Genomic DNA, 18679 nt, shown 5'->3' on the forward strand with positions numbered 1-18679 from the left:
TTGTCATTTTATAGATTTTACAGATATGTTCAGTGTAATATTTGTATTAAGCATGGTACATAAATACAACAATTGCTGCAGATTCGTATTATTTTTTTTTTCAGGCACTCACATTGACTGAAGTATGGAGGGTTTCTTTGGGTGGTGGGCCCATAACTGGAGTTTATGGGAAACTTGCTTCTGAAAAAGTACATTCTCCAGGGCGAGTACTTGCAGATCGTTCTGTACTTTACAAATACGTCAACCCAAACCTAGCTGTTGTTATCACACAGGGATATGACCATATTACCAAGAGTGAGTATAAATATAGTATTGAATATTTTATTGTGATGGTGCAGTAAAAGTTCTAATAGGATTTTACATGTTTTTTTTTCTCAGAATCTAATCTCTGCAATGGAATTTATTTTAATCAAATATAATTATTTGAAGTCGCCAAATACTGCTGATGTTATAATGTAACCTTATAGTTTAGTTAAAGTAGTTTAAATTTCTTTTTTCATGTTTTTATACTTATATTTATTTTTCAATGTTTGTTCTGAATGGCACAAACCTTATTACATAGCATATTTTAAATTTGCATAACCTTTTTTGGGAGTATGGTATTTCCATGGTTGCTGCTGGTTAAAGAAGCCAGCCTTCTCTCATTTGTGTCCATCCTAGACTTTGACCGATGGTTTTTACTGTTTTTATAATCTTCATTAGTGTTTTTGAGGTATCAGAAATTATATAATAATCATGTTTCAATCCCATTTTTTTTTTTTGTTAACATTGAATTTGTATCAGTATCTGTTCTTTCTACATACAATGAGTATATTGATACAACTCAAGTTGCAAGCAATTCTTTTTTATGAATTCCAAAGACCAGATCTTTGAGTAAAGGAAAGCCATAAGGAAGGTTTATATCATCCTTATGAAATCCATGACAACCTCACTATCTTTGCAGAAGGTTGATGTTTATAGGTTTTATTATTAGTATTGTAACCTATTGATCAAATGAAGAAAGTGCAACCAGCGATGATGATGATGATGATAATAAGTCATAACATTAACTTGTTTATCAACAAGTATTTGTAGTTCTTCATGACCAAACTTTTAACCCTTTACAGACCTAAGTTTACTTAAATATTCCCCCTCAAGGACTTCAGTTTAATTGTATTTTTTCCCCAATTCCCTTTTTTCATTTGCAAACAAAATTGCTCAAATTGAAATTAGAGTTTCATTTTGCTATTTGGAACTTTATGGTTTACAATTGAAACAGATCTACAAGAAAATATATTTGGTTGCTTACGGTTTTATATTGCATGGTTGCCATTAAAGTTACTGCTGTATGACTTGTTCGCATCCATCATTACTGTCAATGTGTATTTATTTATATCCAGTTAGGTTAATACTTTATTACAGTATAAGGAAGGTGAAAATAATTACCGAATATAATAGAAAAAGAAATTACTGTATGTTATCTAAGAGAAGTTATTACTATACCGGTGTACAGCCAAGATACCTTGTGGAAACAAAGACAAAAAAGGGATTTTGACGTAGGAAAAATCTATTTTTTGGTGAGATAGCCATGTCATCCTGATTGAAGTTGTCAGAAGGAACTTCCATCTGGACGACATGGCTATCTCACCCAAAAAATAGATTTTTCCTACGTCAAAATCCCTTTTTTGTCTTTGTTTCCACAAGGTATCTTGGCTGGACAAAAATAACATTGAAGAAAATCTTGTTCTCACTTATTAATTTGGTTAATGTAGAACAATTCAATCCTTGAGAAAAACATGTTTTGCTCTCAATTTACATAACTGGTACTATAATGTAAAATTTTAAAAAGAAGAATAGCAAATTAAGAAAAGCCAAAACAAATTAATTTAATCAATGGGTTAGAATTCAATATGTTCAAGTGCTGTAATGGCAAATTAATCATGAAAAATTCAGTTTAAGTTGATTTTTGTAAACCTAAGGAGAAATTAAAAAAAAGTTTTTTTTTTGGTTGACTTTTTTTCTCTTTGATTTTGTCTTATTAAGCAGTACAGTATGGTGAAAAGACAAAACAAGTAAATCTATTTTTGCTAACCCTTTGACTAGTTAATGATGGTATCATTAGGGGAACACAGTTTAGTTATTTGTTTTATTATGGTGTTATTTTGGTTGTAAATACTTGAAACTTGTCAAAGGTACTTGTGTAGCATAATTTTTTGTTGTCAAGATGAGGAAAGAGAAATACAACACATTAATTACATGATTACACAAGGCGTGTAAACAAGTACATGTTTATATGCAGTTTTAATTTTTTTTATTTTTTTTATTTAGTAACTACTTTACATTTTACTTTGTCTACTGTCTCAATCAAGTTTCTAACAGTACAAAGGTGCCAAACTATTGATGGGGGACCTGTTACCACTATTAGTATTCCTTATAGGGAGATTACCACCTACAGTGTAATTTGTAGAGAACACTATTGACAGATGAATTTTTGTGTCATGTTCTTTCAATCTTCAATTGTTATGCTTTTTTATTTTTACTTTTCAATCATTCCTATTAGTAGCTTTTCACATATCTGCCTATCTTTATTAACTTAACTGTGCCCCAGTTTTGACCACTTGCTTTAGAACAAACCCCTCAGGCCCACCAATTGAGACTGTAGGAGTGTGACTATTATCTCATTACTCTTGTTTATATTAATAGTACTACAGTTTTTATTGGTGTAAGCAATTATCCCTCAGACACTATAACTAATGCGTAATATTTATTTGATTATTACAGATTCTATGACCTTGTACTTAGTTGACACTGTAACTGGAGCAGTAATTGAATCTGTATCCCATAAGAAAGTGTCTGGTCCTATTCATATGGTGCATTCTGAAAATTGGGTTGTCTACACACTTTTCAACGATAAATATAGGAGGTTTGAGGTAAGATAGAGAACATAGATGGCAATTTATCTTGATTGGATATTTTGCATGTTATTTTGAATATTTTGTTAAAGTGGATCCTGAATTATATTCTATCCATTTAGATATATTTACGTTGCTATGCAATTCATATTTCTAATTTTATATCAATTCATTTCTCTTTTATGCAGGTTACATCATTAGAGCTTTATGAAGGCTTATCACAAGCAAATGCTTCTGCCTTCTCATCTTTCAGTGGCCATTCAACGCCACTTTTAGAGAGACAGGCATACATCATGCCTCTTGGGGTACAAGCAACAGCACATACAACAACTGAAAAGGGAATAACAACAAAATTCATTCTCTTTGCCTTGCAGTCTGGAGGTGTAGTCCAAGTATGTTGTCACACAAATATCTTTTTAGTCTTTTATATTAGATATAAGTCACCATAACCTGGTAAATGTTAGAACATTTTTTATCACTGTCCTTAGTCATAAGGAAGTATACATTGTTTGCTCTTAGTGGGATGTTTTATTTTCAATAATTTAAGTTGTTCCTATGCGTATACAAACCATTGTTCTTTATGTAAGTAAATTATTTTCAGCATAAGGTGGAATGAACATTAAAATTGTTAAATAGGGATTTAACAACAGATGAGAGTGAGGGCGAGGGACCCTTCCCCCTTACCTGTCAAAGTTTCTTCACTTGAGTTTTCAGCTGTATCGAGTGCGGATGTACTGATGCACCTTCAAGCTAAATTTTCATTTTAATTTTTATGACCAATTGAATACTGGCTGTTGATTTTTATTGCAAACACTAGGAGGAGGCTGGGGTTGTGTCCCTGGGCCATGGCTCAGATCCCTGGCTACCTCGGTAATCAAGTGGAACAAGTGTTACGGCTGCGCGTCCCCTCCAGGGCTTTTTGGTAGGGCTGGCAGCCTGACCCTGTGTCACGGTTTCTAGCCTTCCCCCGCGCATGACCAGGGCTTGGGTCCCGGGTACCTTGATATCCAAGCAAGACAGGTGTTGTGGCCTGCGTTTCCACCCTCCACCTCCAGGGCTGTTGCGCTGAGCCAATGCCGTTACCACATGTCAGGCTACCCCGGTAGCCAAGCAGGACATGGGTTAAGTCCCTGTGTATCGTAGAGGCAAAGTACTGTTAGCTATGACCCTCGTTATGGCCTTTATCCTCAGTCCCTTGGGCTGGGGCTCAGGTTCCTTGCTTTGCCTTGTAATGTTGTTCAATGCCAATGCCTGCACCGTGCCCCAGTAACGCGGCTCTGTGCTTCGCCCCCCTTGGGGCCAGGGCTGTGGTCTCTGGTTACTTCTGTAGCCAGCTGGGATACATAGCCGACTCGTGACGCCAGGCCATGACCCTAGGTCTCGGTCCCAGTACCATTACTTAGATCCCCGTCCACACTTGTGGCCGGGTTATCCATGTTAGCCTTGTGTTTTGAACCTCCCTTGGGGCTCGTGTTAGTGTTCCACACCTTGTCCACCTGGGGTCAAGGCTTGGGTACCCCGAGTACCTTGTTGTTTGGGTGGCACAGGTTGTTTGGCCTCTGTGTGGGCTCCCCAGGGCTGATGCCGGAGGTAGAAGCAATGACCCCGAGTTTGAACCCTGAGCCTTGTCCCTTGTAGCCATGACTTGGGTCCCTGGCTACCTTGTGACGGCTCCATATTTTGGCCCTCTGGGCCTGATACATGAGGCTTGGCGTTGATCCCGTACCTCATCCCCCTGGAACTATGGTACAGCTCTGTGTTTGGGCCTCTGGGACCAATGCACATGGCTAGGCCATGCCATATGTCATGTACCACACCCATTGGTGTCGTGGATCGGGTTTCACGGCTATCCAGTAACCAAGAGGTGTTACTAAGAGCTACATCCCAGAACAATTTTATCCTCCGGTTGATGAAGGATCTTTGGCATTCTCCTGTTGTTTTGCTGGGACTTTGTACTTCTGCTCCTCTCTTAACTCGCGATGCTTTGGTAAAGCAAGTTGAGAGGATTGCAATGTTCAAAGTCATCGAAACCAAGAGTTGTGGGCGAAGGGATTTCCCCATGAGGTACAAGGCAGGGGCCATTCTTCCGCTCCGTTTAGGAAATGAATAGTATGAGTATTCCATCCATCTCTGCTGTTTCATTCTTGGGATCTTTTCCCCACTGTCACTGGCCTTCCCAGGCTGCCCTTAGTCCCCATTTATGTAGTCAGCCTAATTTGGGGATGATAGGTTCGGTAAGAGAGCACTTGGTTTTTGTCTGTCTTTAAGGTCCAGTACTGAAGAAAGTACCTCTTTATGATGCCCATCCACGCTTTCAAGGTGCGTCGGTTGGAGAATAATTTGGGGGATCCGACCCTGGGTTGGTCCTCGGTCTTTGGGCAGCCCTTAGGTGTCTCACAAGGGCCCAGACCATCCCTGGTGATGCCTGGGTCACCCAATTCCCAGACAAATTTCCTCAAATGTCTTTGCCTCTTCGGAACTCTTCGGTGTGGAGTTCGCAAGGAAGACTTCTAGGCCTTTCTTAGTCCCTTGCAGGACCACCAACAACTTTCAGGAAGGAACCAAAGTTCTTCCAGACAGTCTTGCAGCAGAAGAAAATTGTTATCCTTTGCAGCAATTACCCCACTTTTTCCCTTTTGGCAATAGAGTACTCATCTATTCTTCCAACTTTCCTGAGAACCCTTGCTTTGTGGACAGAGGTAAGGTGGATGTTAAAGTGAATCGCTCAAAGAATTCCATCAGATGAATAGGTCTTGTTTTCCAGGAATCTGAAGGATTAGTACTCTTATTACCTGCACATTTGTCCATTTTTAGTTCTCCTGCTACATTTTGAGAGATCACCATCTCTCGTTGTGCCAACTGCACTAGACACTTGGGTCGATCTCACCTGTTGGCTAATGAGGAACCCTTATAGGAGAGTCCCACTCTATTCTTCACCTCCTGACATGCAACTGTACTCAGATAAGTCGAAGGAAGGGAGGGGCACACACCTGAAGAGCAGGGTAGTCTCAGGAGTATGGACAGGAAGAGTAGCATTTTCTCTTTAATGTTCTGGGGCTACCAGCCTGTATTGCTCAGTAAGCCTTCCAAGATAATTGAGGAGGCATCTGATGGGTGATTGCAACAACACCATTTTGGTTTATGTCTAGCTCCATGAACTGACGAAGTAGATGCATTTCGTGGGTGGCATTTCATGCCAGGAAGTTGTCACCCAGTCACATTCTGGGCAAAAGAAATGGCCTAGGAGGCACACTTAGTCACCAAGTGAAGGCTGTAGAGTCAGTGGTCCCTACATCCTGGCGTAATGGAGAGGTCTATGATAGGAGGATTCTCCGGGGATTGACCTGTTTACCATACGTTTTGATAGGAAACACCCCACATTTTTACCGCCCCCCACCTAGTCGACACCAAGGTCTGTGTAACATGTTGCTTTCCAGCACCCATGGAATCTCTTGGTTGGTTACACCCTGTCTCTGTTCATCCCTGGCCTATTGGCTAATCTAACGTGTGAAATTATGCCGGGACTCGGTTGGTTCAGGTGGCTCCTAGACAGCTGTATACTGAACGGTTTCCCCTTCTTTGTCAAGATTCTAAATGAACTCCCTTGGCCCTCATTCTCCAAGGAAAGTGGGCAATTTTTTATGATGTTTATCATAGAAGGGAGCCTTCTTGAGTTTGATCATCTCTAGTGATGATTGCAAAGATTAACTTCTTCCTGGCAGGGAGAAGCTCCTCTCAGTAGCGGTTGTTAAGGCTACCACTCGGACTTGAGCATAGTCTTTTGACGGGAAGAGACAGACCTATCCTCCTCATAGGAGTTGCCTATGCTTGGAGGTGCTTCTAACAGTCTTGCAATTCTTGGTACTATATCCAGGCTTTTGAGAAGGCCTCAGTTAAGGTTCTGACGTGCAAAACTGTCTCTGGTGCCTTAATCGGCAAAGTGGTTAGGCAACTGAGAAGTTCTCTTTGCCTTAGTCTCTCACTTTTAAGAGGTGTTGGAGTTCCTTGGCCTAGCGTTGAGGCAATTAGCAAAACTTTGACCCTGCTGGGGCACGGCGCCAGGTTCGAGTCCTCTGTCCATGTAATGGCATGGAGGGAAGAGGCCTTTTGCCCTGTGAGAGTTCTGCAGTTCTGTCTGAAGAAGACCTGATACCTCAGTCCCGAGTGTTGGCAACTCTTCCTAAGCACGGGCAGAATCAAGAAAAAGTTGTCTAGAACACAGTCTCTTTCTTAATTCTGGAGTTGATCCACAATGCTGAGAGAGTCTTGGTGCCAGCTAGGATCAGAACTTGCGAAGTCAGGAACTAGGCCCCTCTCTTGTCTTCAAGAGAAATCTTGTCAGCTGGGGTGTGTATTCTCCAGATTATCTTCACAGTCCTTATCTTACAGGAATACCCAAAAGACCCTGGATGCTCTGCTGCTTGGTCTTGTGGTGATTGATCAAGTAGGAGTGTAGCTAGCCCAGATTCTGTAAGCATCTTATCTATGGTAATATATAGATTTAATTCTGGAATGGATGTGGACTAACTGGCTCCTCTTCTCCATTGTTGTTGCTCCTGTCTTTGGGATGAAGCAGTTGAAGCAGTACTGTACTTGCTGGATCTGATTTGATGATAAACTATACTTCTGAGCTCCATTCTTTTGATTCTAGAAAAGTTCTCTTCTATCCTCTCTAGACGTGGGGGAAAATGGTAGAATATATACTAAGCCTTAGGTCATCATATCCCAGGTATATTATTCTGGGCTGAGATCCAACTAGGGGGAAAAGGGATCCTTCCTTTGACTATAGTACCAATATTTTTGGACAAGCCAAGGTCCTATCAGCTAATTCAGCCTAAGGATAGACAGATAGGAATTTGCTGAAGATATCTCCTTCGCTCCCATATGGGACAAGGTTGTTTGACATTTCCAGGGAAGAAAAAGAACTTAGCTGTTCGGTTCTAGGGGTCTGCCGACCCACCAAGCAATGAATGTTCCTACATAAAAGATGATTTTTTTGTATCCACCTACAAAGAAATCACAAATTTTTAAAGTAATTTGTATTTTTCTTAGATGTACAAACTTGAGGGCTTTATATTAAAATTTTGCCCCATAGGCACCCCTCTTAGTCTTGAACTGAAAGGTCATAAGTGAAGAGACTGACAGGTAAGGTGACGGGGCTCCTCATCCTCGCTCCCACTTGTCATTAACTACCTCGTTAATAATTTTAATGGCCCTCGTGCAGAAGACAATATCCCTACATAAAGGACTCAGGTTTGTATAGCTAGGAAAATACAAATTACTTTTAAGAATTTTTTTAATATTGTTTACTGTGAAATTGTGAATTCAATGAATATGTTATTGGGTTGCTCTTCCTTTTTAATGAATAGCTTAAACAGACTACTGAGGGAGGTATACTGTAACATGAAATGTGTAATGTAACTGTGTTCCTACATAAATGTGAACCTGAGCACTTTACTATGAGAATTGATTCAAGCACAGCTGCAACTCGACAGTTAAAACTTATAACGAGGTGTCAGCAATAGAGGGTAGTTACCAGCAGAGGGGAGGACTGCCCATGCTGCTGAATATCACAGATGTGCTTTTAACATATCTGCAAACTTTGCTTTTAAAATTTTCTTCTTCAATCTTGGACACTTGTTCCCGTTAACAATGCTTTGCTGGGCCTTTGGTCTTGATTCCTTGAAGGGGAATAAATTTTGACATCTTATGACCTTGTCCTTGTTTGTAAACTTGAGCGGTTGGCTAAAATTCCACCCTTGAGTCCGACTTCCGTGATCGTCTAACCCCCTACAATTTCAGAATACGGTATCTGGAGGAACAAGCTCTCCTTCCCGAAGGTAGACCGTATCCCTTTGTTTGATGCTCATGCTTATGAGCAATTTATCTTTTAGCGCACAGGGGTTTAAACTCTGAATCGTTGTTTACCGATGAACGTGCTTCTTCGCGTGCTCACTTAACCTTTTATGACTAAATTGGAAACCCTGCTCACCAGACATTGTCTGTCCTCAGCGTGCTCCTGATATGTGCACACAACAGGCCACTGTCACACTAGCACGCAAAACTTTAGTTAGTGAGCCTATGACACATACAACAGAGCACTTAACAAGTGACAAAGCTTCACCCAATACCATAGATTTGCAAGTGCACCTCCCTTTGCATGCTTTCCCTAAGGGGAGATATTTACTACATGCACGCGTTCGATTATCACAAAGCTAGTGATGATATAAGTTGCATTCATTTGAAGCACTCGCCTTTCCAGACTGGCAGGATAGCTGATGAAGAAGCTCGACAGGGTGCAACTTCTACGTGCATTGTCTTTTGTTTTGCTTACTGAACAGAGGGAAACTTCTGTACGAGTGTTTGTTCGTACCTTAAGTTCTCTCGGTCTCAAGTACATAATCGGCTGACTTGATACACACTGCTAATCGGAAAAAATATTGGCAGCTGCCCGTCCCTTTCCCTTGTTGGATGATTAGTCCTTTAAGACTGATTTATAGGAGTTTTATAAAAGTCATTCCTACTGTTTTTCTCCCAGTGGGAATGACAGTGTTGGCCAATACTTCACCGAGAACAAGGAAAGAAACAGAAGATTACACGCTACTTTGCCCTCTCCTCAGCTGTTCGGGATCGTGATCATCTAAGGGAACTTTTGCAAGTATCTATTGGAAAGTCCCCACTTTGTTGGTGATCATGTACTCTTATGGGAGCTCCATCTCACCAGTTAAAGTTCCCATTAGAGTGATACTAGGTATGCTACTAGGTGTTCTCGTACTTTTAAGGAGCACTATTACACGGGAGTGATTGCAAGCCGCAAACTTAACTGCTGAGCTCCCGATTGATTGCATGCCTGCTCATTATCGACATTACTCAATCAATCACTCACCCTCTCGCCTGCTCACAATCGATTACTCCCCTCCTCACCTGTCTACTAGAGCGCTTTCCTGTGGAAGCAACTCGACTGCAACTCAGATTTTTTTATTTTCTTTTACTTATAGCTAGCGCAGCGCTGATCTATCTGCACTTGTCCATCTAACTTAGAGCAGTTACAAGCTGGTGTTCTCCTATCTGTTCGCATGCACCGAGCTTGCGAGCTTCTGCCCTTTTGGTGCTCTCTCCCCTCTACTCCCGAATATACATGGGGTAGTTAATAAAGATACACAAGCACACCAATTATGCTTGCCTTCAGCACAAGGACTGTTGCTGAATGCAAGAAAAGTATTCTGGTGAGATTGACTGGGCTTTGGCATTAGATCCTTGTCCTCAGGTGCATAGGTCATCAAGATCACCAAGATGCATCTTGTGCTGAAAATTGCAGATTTTACAAGTCAAGGTTGTCTATGGTCAGCCTTTTGAGAGCACAGAAGTATCATTGGAGCAGTTTCATCTAGGCAACCACCTTCTGATCCAGATTTTCCTAAAGGTGTTCCCTATTCAGAAGTGATAAAGGACCCTTGTTCACCCCCTTTCGAAGGAATCCAAAAGAGAGGAGAGAGAAGACTTAAAAAGAAGGTTAAGAGATTGGCTAACTCTCCTAGTTATGTTTGCAAGAGAGATCCAGATAATCCTTTCCTTGTTTGCCACTTAATAGGTGGAGGAGTTCCTCGACAAAACGTCAAGTTTTGCCTATGAGCAACACCATTTAGTACCCCAAATAAGGAGATTAGTGATAAGTTACCCTGACCCTTTTCAGTGCATGCCAGGTAGGGTGCTTGAACAGAAAGATGGGAAACAGTACAATTACCCTCTTGAGAGGAACAGCCTCCCCTGGGTTGAGGACTTCCTCACCTCTGTACCAGATTATGCAGTGTCCAAGTCTTCCTTTCTACATGGCCTGTCGCCAATCAGGAGGGTAAACAACCTTGGCGAAGGCCTTAGTTCGCTGATTATACGGAGGAAAGCGGTAATAGATAGAATTGGCCCTGGTCCCAGAGTTCAAGACAGCGACTAAAAATCCCCCCTGTCAAAGCTTACTAAGGAGGCATTCAATAAAATCATTAAGCAAGTATCATCTCCAAAAGATTCCTGAAAGTGGGTCGATTATCTACAATCCTGTCACCAGCTTTTCCAAAGCAGAGACGCTATTATGCGATAAAGGACTCTCCTCTGCCCTTGGACCCACTGGTCTCTACTCGACCTGTCCTTTTCGGGTGAGAAACTAGCCGCTCAACCATTATGTTAACAGTTACGGAGCCCTGTGACATTGAAGCTGCAGGCTCCTGGTTGGATTTTAGTTCATGTACTGTGGGGTACTTGGCCTTGAACTCGGACTTGTCTGATACAGAGAAGGAGAGGCAGTGCACAGACCTAACTTGGTTTGCGGCAAAACCTGTAAAACTTTGGCTCGATAGAGAAAATCCAATCGGCATTCACTCCATTAGGCATTGTCTTTCAAGAGCCCTCAGCCATCCACTTCCAGTAACCATATTAGGCCAACTTCTCCATCTAGGCAAGCTTCTAGATCAGTCCCTAGATCAAAGACAAGTAGACGTGACCCTGAACCACGTCATGTGGGTCAATAAAGCCTCCTGATTCTGATCAGCCGTTCGCTAACGAGGGGCTTGGAACTAGAATCACAGAGGAAAAGGTAGGCAAGACCTTCAGTCACACTAGGGCTGGCAATTCCCCAACTCCACTAGTGTGAGGATCCCTGGCGGAGAAATGGATGAGGTGGCACTTTCATGACTTTCCCCCTCCCCTGGTCTTACTATCGGTCAGGAAGGGAGAAAGACCATGCCCTTCAGTCGTAAGTGGAGATTATGATGCTAATGGGCACTACAGAAGAAGACAGAGATGACCCTCTGGGCTTCCTCAGCTGCCTATTTTTTATTAGAAGTGCCTCAGGGGACTGCAGACCAGTAATAGATCTCTCAGCTCTGAACAAGTTCAGCCATCATACTCAATTCAGTATGGAAATGCCTAACACAGTCAGACACGCCCTAAGGAAGAACAACTTTATGGTTTCACTTGATCTCAGGGATGCATAATTCCAGATCCCCATGAATCATCTTTCAAGAAAGTCTTTCAATCCAAGTGCTTTGCTTCTGGTTGTTCATACCCCCATAGGTATTCACTCGTGTATCCACGTTGGTGTTGGCTTGGCCCAAAATGCAAATGGAATTTGTCCGATCCGTTACTTAGGCTACTGGCTAATACTGGCAGATTCAGCGTCCCAACTTTGTCATCCTCAGAATAGGCTACTCTCGTTTTGTTGTGATCTGGAGATCATCACAAATCTGGAGAAGTCCAAGCCTTCACCCAAGTAAATAATGATATCCCTGGGCCTGGACATACTGATACAGTAGCATGGAAAGCTTATTCATCCAAAGACAAGGTAACCTGGCATAAGGAAATAGCTCAACCCTTCCTTCGTCGGGCACAGGCTCCTGCAGAACAATGGCTTTGTCTTTTAGGCCAACCAACCTCACTGGAAAACCTTGTTCCTCACAGTCACCTCCACATGCAATTGCTGCAGTGGTGCTTAGAAAGACACAGGTCATAAGCCGCAGGTTCTGCTTGAGCTCTAGTACCAGGCGAGAAAGACACCAGATTCGATCTTCTTTAGTGGCTAGATGACAAGAGAGTGCTGCAGTGTCTCCCCAAGAGTGTCCCCCCTCCTGATCTTTAGTTTACTGATACGTCCAAGAGAGGGTGGGGGGCCCCATCTCAAGGACTGGTCACTAGAGGACAAGTCTCTTCACATTAATGATCTGAAGTTGTAGACAACATTTACAGCTTTTACTGATCAGTCACTTGGTTGCACTGATGAAAGACAATGTAACCGTAGTGACATATGTCAACAATAAAGCAGCACAATATTGCAGCTTTTCTGCCAGCTAGCTGCCTCGATACATGACTGGGCAATTCGCTATGCAATATTCCTCTCGGCCCAGTTTATTCTCTGCAAAAGGAACGTTCTAACGGACAGGGTGAGTCGCCAGGATCAGTTAGTTGATTCAGAATTGTCTACATCCCCAAGTAGCGATGAGGCTCGTGTCTTTATGGGGTTACCCGACAATAGACATGTTTGCCACAAGCCTCAACAAGAAATTACAAGTCTATTGCTCACCAGTGCTAGACCTGGCAGCAGCAATCGAGGACATGTTCCAGCACCCCAGGCATGGCCTTCACATCTATGCCTCTGCATTTTTGCCTTCTTCAAAAGGTGATAAAGTATTATCATCCCTAAGTCTAAAGTGGACTCTAGTAGCTCTGATATGGCCACAAGTAGAATGATGCCCTGACCTTTTTCCCTACTAGTAGAGACTCCAAGAGAGCTCCCACCTTGAAACAACCAGCTTCATCAGCCCCGCCTGTAGCTGTTCCACAGCTCAATCAAGTCTCATGGTTGGAAGTTATCGAACACCTCATCTGAGAGAAAGGCTGTTTGAAGAAGACAGCACAAGATGTGTCCTGGTAGCTCAGGAAATTGCCCCTTTGATGTGTACCAAGCAAAGTGGGTCATCTTCTGTGGTTATACCCTTGGAAGGATTATTTCCCCTCTTGGAACCTCTATTCTGCTTGTATCAGATTTTCTGGTGTACCTATTAAAAGGAAAACCAGCCCTAAATCTCAGCAGTAAAAGGGTTTCATTTGGCCTTGGGCCAGGTTCTGAGACTGAGAGGAGTGGATATTACCTCCTCATGGGACTTATCCATGCTCATTAGAAGAATACAACAGACCTATCCTCCTAGTGAGATTTGTCCTCCAGCCTTGGATGTGATCCTCAAAGAGAGCTCTGAATGAACCATTGAGACTAGGCCCTAGATCCCCAGTAAATGAGACAAAGTTAGGGTGCGCGCCAATAAGATTGAAGGTGTTGGTACTACTGTACTCTAGCTTTCAAAATAAATCTCTTGGTAGCTAAAATTTTAGACACTGGATTATGGAAGCGTCAGATCACCTTTACTTTACAGTATTTGCGGGAAGGCACTTACAAGTCTCTAAATACATTTTCCCTAGGACCTGTGATTTCTGCTCAGCAAGTTGTGTATTTACCTTAGCTCTTTTACTGGACCAAAAGTATCACATCTCAGATGATGGTTACAGCATATGCCTAGGATGAGAGTGAAAGTGCTGTCCTCTTTCTTCTCTTCTTTCTCTCCCTTGGGTTGTAGATGTTGGAACCCCATTGAACTGAATGGATGTTGATACAGGTAAAATACCTTTGATAGTTAACAGCCTTTCTATTTATGTTAAAATAGGTCTATTCATTCCATCATCCTCCTTATGAGGGGAAGATAGATTTGTACAAGCCCATTAATTTGATTTTGCCTTACCTAACAGTCTCACTATTCTAAGAGAGATTTTCTTGTGCAACAGCCTTGGTTGATGGGCCATGAAGCTAATAGTACTTTTGGCCCTGGTTCATGAGGTGTCTAGGAAGCTACTTTCTACAGCTTCAGGTCCAAGCATAGCTATCCTGGGATTTTAGCCAGCCATTTTGGTAATATGGACTTCCACCCACCTAAGAATGAGTCATATTAAAGGACAAAGGTTTACATTTGTTTAGGAACAAATCACAAATTTTAAGTCATTTGCATTTTTCCTAACTATACAAACTAAATCCTTTAACTGAACTTTCCACCTTCAGCTTCCCCTTAAAGACCCTGATGTAATCAAAGTGACAGTTCTGTGTACTAGTAGAAGGGGGGAGCCTCCCCTCCGCAGGCTGCTAGTACTGTCTGTTGCTGATACCGTGTTATAAGTTTTACCTGCCAAGTTCTGGCTGCTTTTGAATCCGTTATCATATTAAAGGACTTAGGTCTGTATAGTTAGGAAAAATACAAGTTAATTTTAAAGTTTTTCTTATATTTGTAGATGTCTAAATGGTTGTTGGATCCCCGGCGACCTGTTACCGGTGGTCCTAGAGAAGAGGGTCTAGTACCATATGTACCCGAGTTAAGATTGTTACCGCAAGAAACCATCACATATAATCACACACTCCCTCGTATCACTGGCATTTACACTGCCCCAACTGGATTAGAATCGGCATGCTTAGTTCTTGTGCATGGTTTAGGTAAGTTAGCAAACTTTGGCCTTATTTTTCGTAGCTTTTTGTTTCTGTGTATGTCATTACCATTAAGGATATTTAGTAATCATGATGTTTATCTTTCTCTTTATTTCAGCCTTTACTATGTATTATCACCAAGTTGTTCCGGCACAAATACAAACCTTCGTCCTTTACGTAAGATATAATATCAGCAAAGCTGGAGAACATGACAGTTAAACTTAAAATGAGGTGTAAACAGGTAGCTAGTAGTTTCTGGCCTGGAGCAGGGAACTATGGGTTCCCTGCTCACTGAGCACTCCCTTTGATACTGAGCACTCCCTTTGATTTCAGCCATCAGTGAGAACAGATTTTCTTCCATTGGCTGGAGTTTCATGGCTTTTTGATTACTTTTCTCTCTTGCTTTCCAGCATTCTGTGATGTTTTACTGCCATGGGGATGTCTACGGTTAAATAAGCTGGATTTTTAAAAGTTTCTTTCTTTATTTTTGGACTTGATGATTAATCTTCTGCGTCTTATAACAGCGCCCTTGAGACAAACTTCCTGATTGTTCATCTCCCTTACAAGTCGGAAGAAGATGATGTTGGGAGGAACAAGATCTCCTTCCCGAATAGAAACCATATCCTTAGGCTTTAAGTGCACGCTCACGAGCCTCAGTGTTTAGACTTTGGATCTGTATCGTCGTTTACCCATGAACACACTTCTAACATGTGCACAATCTTTTCCGACTATATTTGAAACCCCACGCGCCACACCTTGTCTGCTCAGCACGCTCCTGATATGCTTAATATTAGCGAATGTGAGGAGCACTCGCACCCAAGTGCTCAACAAGTGACAGAACTTGATGTGATCCCATGAATTCGCGCATGCTTTCTTTAGAGCTCTCTCCCCACCCAGGGCTAAGACATGCTTAGTGTAACATGCCCTCCCTCTTGAACGTGTGCGCTTCGTGTAATTAAGAAGCACACTTCTCACAATGATCCCTGTTTTAGCGAGCAACATGTCTTCCACCGCACGCACAGGCAATGGCCGCGCGTTAAGGCTATTGGGGTTTGGAACAGGAGTGTTACTATGCACACTCCTTACCTGAGCGCATTGGATCTCCTGTGAATGCGAGTGGATTTATTCACCTGTTTCTACATGACAATCACTCCTTTCCTGAGCTTGTTGTGGTAGCGCGAGGTGCGCTCAACCAGTTATGGGTTTAGAACAGGTGTGTTATCGCGCACTTGCCTGTAACCGTTGGGCAACAATTATCTATTGTCCCCGATTGAATTTGGATTGAAGTCATGCCTCCTCTTCACTCGGAATCAAAGTTCCCGGTAGGAACGTCTTCAGTCTCCTTTGGAACGGATTAAAATCCGTTCAGATCCTAATTTCCCCCCACACCTCATAGGATAGGAGGTTTTCATCTAACCCCTCCATTTTCTCAGAGGGCTCAAGCCTGGTAGAAAATAAGGATCTTCAGTCAGTACTGAAGAACAGATCTTCTCGCAGTCCAGCAGGGATTTTGGAGCTCCCTTGGGAGATCATGACTCGAGACCCAGACCTGATTCTGTAAGGGGTTCTGGGAACAGCCCCTCTTATACGATCTTCTCTAAGGATGCTTGACATCAGCCTGGTCACTGTACTCAAGGGGAGTGATATTTTTACCTCCTAAAATGTGTGGGGGATTATATGTACATATCCAATTATCGCAAACTAGCAATGATATCAGATGGGCTCTTGTGAAGCACCCGCTTTCACAGATTGACAGAGGAGAGGTGATGAAGAATCTTGCCATGGTGCAACTTCACAGCGTGTAGCCTTATTTGATGATTTCAAAACAGGGAAAATTATATATGAGCATCTTGAGTTCCACAAGAAGAGATTCGAGGACTGGAACATTCTTTGTCAAAATGTAATGACGAGTTGGCATAGCTTCCTGTCCCTACCTTCCTTACTGCTCACCATTGCTTCAGTCTTATTCACATTTACTCTAAAGCCAACCTGCTCCAAAAGTCTCTTGCCACTCTATAACCCTTTTCTGTAAGTCTTACTCATTTTCAGCTGTAATCACTAAATCATCTGCACATAGCAACTCCCACTACTCATCATTTCTTATCTCTTCACATAACACATCCATGACCACCACAAATAAAAATGCGCTTAATGCTGACTCTTGGTGTAATCCAACTCTAAATTCAAAGGTTACTGTCTTCTCAACAGCTGTCATTACTTTTGTCCATGTTCTTTTGTACATCATCTCCACCATTCTAACTAACTTTGCTGGGACTTTCTTTTTCCTCAAGCACCAAAACATCACTTCTCTTGGTATTCTATCATAACCCTACTCTAGCACAGAACTTCTGGTTTCCCTCTAGACACTTTTCCTGTAGCTGCCTTACTATAGAGATGGCATCCACTGTCCTTCTCCCCCTCATGAATGCATACTGCTGTTTTCCCAATCTCTACAATCCCTCATTTAGTACTCTCAAAAACTTTCAAATCATGATCTGTAAGTTTAACTCTCCTGTAGTTACCACAATCCACTACATCACTATTAGACTATCCTCTCAGTTTTTAGGCGTTACATCCTCTTCCCATATAGCCCTTAATAAATCCAGCATCCATTCTTCCCTCTCTGTAGCTAGTATCAAGACCATTTCCATTTGAAACACTAATTGACCTGGTTCTTTACCATTTTTCATTTTACTTAGTGCCCACTTCACTCCTGTATTCTGTATTTCCATCACTGGCCCCTCCACCCTTTGTGCTTTTCCCAGCTCCTTTCTCTCAATCTCAGTATTCAATAATTGTTCAAAATATTCTCTCCATCTCTTAATGTCTCTATCCCTATTTTTTTTTATTGTTACTTGCTAACCTACAACCCTAGTTGGAAAAGTCCCAAAGTCTGTCTTTGCATTTTCCTCAAGTTTAGAATCGTATAGATATCCTCTTCTCCTTCCCTTGTTTGTAGTCTTTCATTCAATTGCTCTACTCCTCTTCCAGTAGTTATATCTACTTTCCTCCAGCATCTTTTTCCTCTTATCTGTACTATTCTTCTACACCCTGGGCTTGTCTTCCTTTTTAGTCCTTAAATGCCTCGATTTTCTTTTAACTGACTTTCACATTTCTGTCCCCCCACCACTTTTCTCCTTTTGACACTACATACCCACTGGTTCTTCCCACTAATTCCTGTGTTTCCCCTACACATATTTCTTTCATACATAGATACATATACCAAGGCACTTCACCAAATTTGGGGAATAGCCGACATCGAACAAATGAAACAAAAAAGGGGACATCTCTCTATGTTCCTCCCAGACTGAGAAGGGACTCAAATGAGTTTGGCTGGTACTGCTAGGGTGGCACAGCCCACCCTCCCACATTATCCACCACAGATGAAGTTTCATAATGCTGAATCCCCTACTGCTGCTACCTCCGCGGTCATCCAAGGCACCAGAGGAAGCAGCAGGGCCTACCGGAACTGCGTCACAATCGCTCGCCATTCATTCCTATTTCTAGCACGCTCTCTTGCCTCTCTCACATCTATACTCCTATCACCCAGAGCTTCCTTCACTCCATCCATCCACCCAAACCTTGGCCTTCCTCTTGTACTTTTCCCATCAACTCTTGCATTCATCACCTTCTTTAGCAGACAGCAATTTTCCATTCTCTCAACATGGCCAAGCCACCTCAACACATTCATATCCTCTCTAGCTGCTAACTCATTTCTTACACCCGTTCTCACCCTCACTACTTCGTTCCTAACCCTATCTACTCGAGATACACCAGC

The 18679-nt window shown here is 42.2% G+C and overlaps 1 protein-coding gene across 1 annotated transcript in view; it reads left to right on the forward strand.

The window, feature by feature from the left end:
- EMC1 (ER membrane protein complex subunit 1) overlaps nucleotides 1–18679 on the forward strand; it is a 110041-nt gene that overhangs the window by 83259 nt on the left and 8103 nt on the right. Inside the window, exons 13-16 of the mRNA XM_068384458.1 lie at nucleotides 105–294; nucleotides 2761–2909; nucleotides 3080–3283; nucleotides 14712–14910. Of these exons, the coding sequence (XP_068240559.1) occupies nucleotides 105–294; nucleotides 2761–2909; nucleotides 3080–3283; nucleotides 14712–14910 (742 nt within the window). The remainder of the gene's footprint in view (nucleotides 1–104; nucleotides 295–2760; nucleotides 2910–3079; nucleotides 3284–14711; nucleotides 14911–18679) is intronic.

The sequence above is a fragment of the Palaemon carinicauda genome, chromosome 12, assembly GCF_036898095.1.
Source record: "Palaemon carinicauda isolate YSFRI2023 chromosome 12, ASM3689809v2, whole genome shotgun sequence".
NCBI lineage: Eukaryota > Metazoa > Arthropoda > Malacostraca > Decapoda > Palaemonidae > Palaemon > Palaemon carinicauda.